General features: G+C 30.5%; 1 protein-coding gene across 2 annotated transcripts in view; it reads left to right on the top strand.

Annotated features, from left to right (window-relative positions):
- The window catches only part of ANAPC10 (anaphase promoting complex subunit 10), a 68,393-nt gene extending 66,408 nt beyond the window's left edge, over nt 1-1,985 (top strand). The window contains exon 5 of one of the 2 annotated variants that reach the window (XM_012642737.1): nt 1,543-1,985. In XM_012642737.1, the coding sequence (XP_012498191.1) occupies nt 1,543-1,773 (231 nt within the window). In that variant the 3' untranslated portion in view covers nt 1,774-1,985. The remainder of the gene's footprint in view (nt 1-1,542) is intronic. The other variant, XM_012642736.1, reaches the window with a different exon arrangement.
- Nucleotides 1,986-2,534: the final 549 nt, after the last annotated feature.

Here is a 2,534-nt window from a genome sequence, read left to right as displayed (position 1 = left end):
CCAGGAGTCTGAGGTTGCTGTGAGCTAGGCTGACGCCACGGCACTCTAGCCCAGGCAACACAGTGAGACTCTGTCTCAAAAAAAAAAAAATGACTGATGTTCTTTTGTTAATATTCTTGTAATTTATATAGAATCTGATTTATTGTTACATGGATTTGGATGTGTAAGGCATGATCCTGGAAATAAAATATACCAGAAGCATAATGTTAGATTTTTTTCCTACTTGGAGCAGTATGGTTTTCCATTGGCTGTATATATTTATACATGTCTAATTCTTCCTCATAGGAGGAAGTGAGTTTTTGTGATTATATATCATTTTTTTATTACATGGTAGCAGTTATATGTCTGTGCTATAGGATATAGAACTACCTCAAGGGGCTATTTTCTTAAATGAGAAATTGCTAGCCCATTTCTGTTTTTGAAGTTGAGTATGTTTTTGTTTGATACGGAATTTTACTCACCTATTATTGAATGTCAATAAATGTTATCCTTAGAATCTATGTATTTACTATCTGGTTATGCTAGATGTTTTTATAGCAGTACAACTTTTTATGTACTATATAGGGTACTTTAGCATATTTTACTTTAGTGGCTTGGAAGGATTAATGCTTCTTTCAAGTGTTCAATTTACTTCCAGGGATTAATTGCATTCTGGAGAAAAATGACTAATTAATACATATGGTTCTCCCAAAGAATCAGGGTCTCCCTCAAAAATGTGGCATAATCTCATTTAAAATTAAAGACATTCCATCTCTAAAGAATGGTAAAAAAAAAAAAGTGCCTTAATATTTCAAGTGCTTTGGTTATTTAAGGAGTTAACTTTATATAACTTTTGGTTTAAAAATTTATTGAATACTTGCTGTATATCAGATATTGTGCTTGCTTCTTTATATACATTATCTTACATAATCTTTCCAATATCTCGATGAGGTGGGTGATATTATTCCCATTTTCATAAATGATATAATTTAGGCTCAGAGTGATTAGGTAATATGCCTGAACTCCAATAGTTTATAAGATGTGGAACTGGCATTCAAGCCCATTCTGCTGACACTAAAGCTAGTACTCTTTATTTAATAGCATTTTGTATTTCTGAACTTAGAAAGCCTGAAATATGTGTTTTCTTGGCAGCAGTGGCAGCATTTCACTGTTTTCCATGTTGGCTACTTTGTTTGTATAAACAAACAACCTGTGTGATGTTATAAAATTATAAATTTTTTTAATCTATACAAAAATGTTTCACATATTTTGAAAAGCTTGGGACATGTGTTTTCTAATGTTATGTAAGTTGTACAAGTTTCTGAAAATACTAAGACTGCATATATATGTTTTTATAATGTCTGCTAAGATGGTACATGGTAAATGCTTAGTAACTATAAAAGTAGACCATGGTAAAAGTGCCCAATAACTGGTAATGGTTGTTATCATATTGATATTCTCTCAGTGAGCAAAATGTTAATTTTAGAGTGCATTCATTCATTATTATAAATTACATTCATTGACTGAAAGCATAATCTGATTTTTTTTCTTTTTTGGGGGCAGCAACTGGAATTGGTGGAACCAAGTGGCTGGATTCACGTTCCCTTAACTGATAATCATAAGAAGCCAACTCGCACATTCATGATACAGATTGCTGTTCTAGCCAATCACCAGAATGGAAGAGACACCCACATGAGACAAATTAAAATATACACACCAGTGGAAGAGAGCTCCATTGGTAAATTTCCTAGATGTACAACTATTGATTTCATGATGTATCGTTCAATAAGGTGACTTTAAAGTGGAATACAAGTCATTAAACGTGTCTTTGTTTTATCTTGTTATTAAATATTATATCAGGTATCTTTATTGAAAAAAGCGTCAGTTATTTTGCAGTTTTGTATACCTTTAAAAGTATTTTATTGTAACTTTGATAAATAAATAAATTTGGGTCATATTATCTCTATTTTCTTTAACATATAAAAAAGCTCACATATTTTACATTATTTAAAATGGATTTGAAGCCAATCATGTTTTCCCTTGTATCAAAAGAAAAGCAGTTGAACTGAAAATTTCAAGATGTACACAATTTTATAATAACCAGGTGATTATTTTGTATAGTGATAATGCATTAATGGTTTATTGCATATTTGGAAACAAAACTATGTTTTATCAATATATATCATCATTAATAGGTCAAAATTATTATTTTTCTACCCAGAGGAAGTTAATTCTTTTAATACTGGATCTCTTTTTAGAAACAGTATCAAAATAAGCTTAGCATTAGGTGTCCAATGAGAACCAATCTGATTAGGGCAATATAATTAATTGTCTCATTTTTACCTTAATGAAATATTTATAACCCGAGGATTGTCTATATCCTGATGATATTATATTCAAGATTCCAGTGTAATCTGCTGTTTATTTCAATTCTAGTGATACTTGTAGAGGAGTTAGCTTAAAATTTGTGTCTGACGCTATAGCATTCCCTGGAGGATAGTATATATCCCATGAAAATTTTAAAATATATGACATTTTTTATATATAAAAAGATT

The sequence above is a fragment of the Propithecus coquereli genome, unplaced genomic scaffold (assembly GCF_000956105.1).
Source record: "Propithecus coquereli isolate 6110/MARCELLA unplaced genomic scaffold, Pcoq_1.0 Scaffold185, whole genome shotgun sequence".
NCBI lineage: Eukaryota > Metazoa > Chordata > Mammalia > Primates > Indriidae > Propithecus > Propithecus coquereli.
This window is presented reverse-complemented; position numbering and strand designations above follow the sequence as displayed.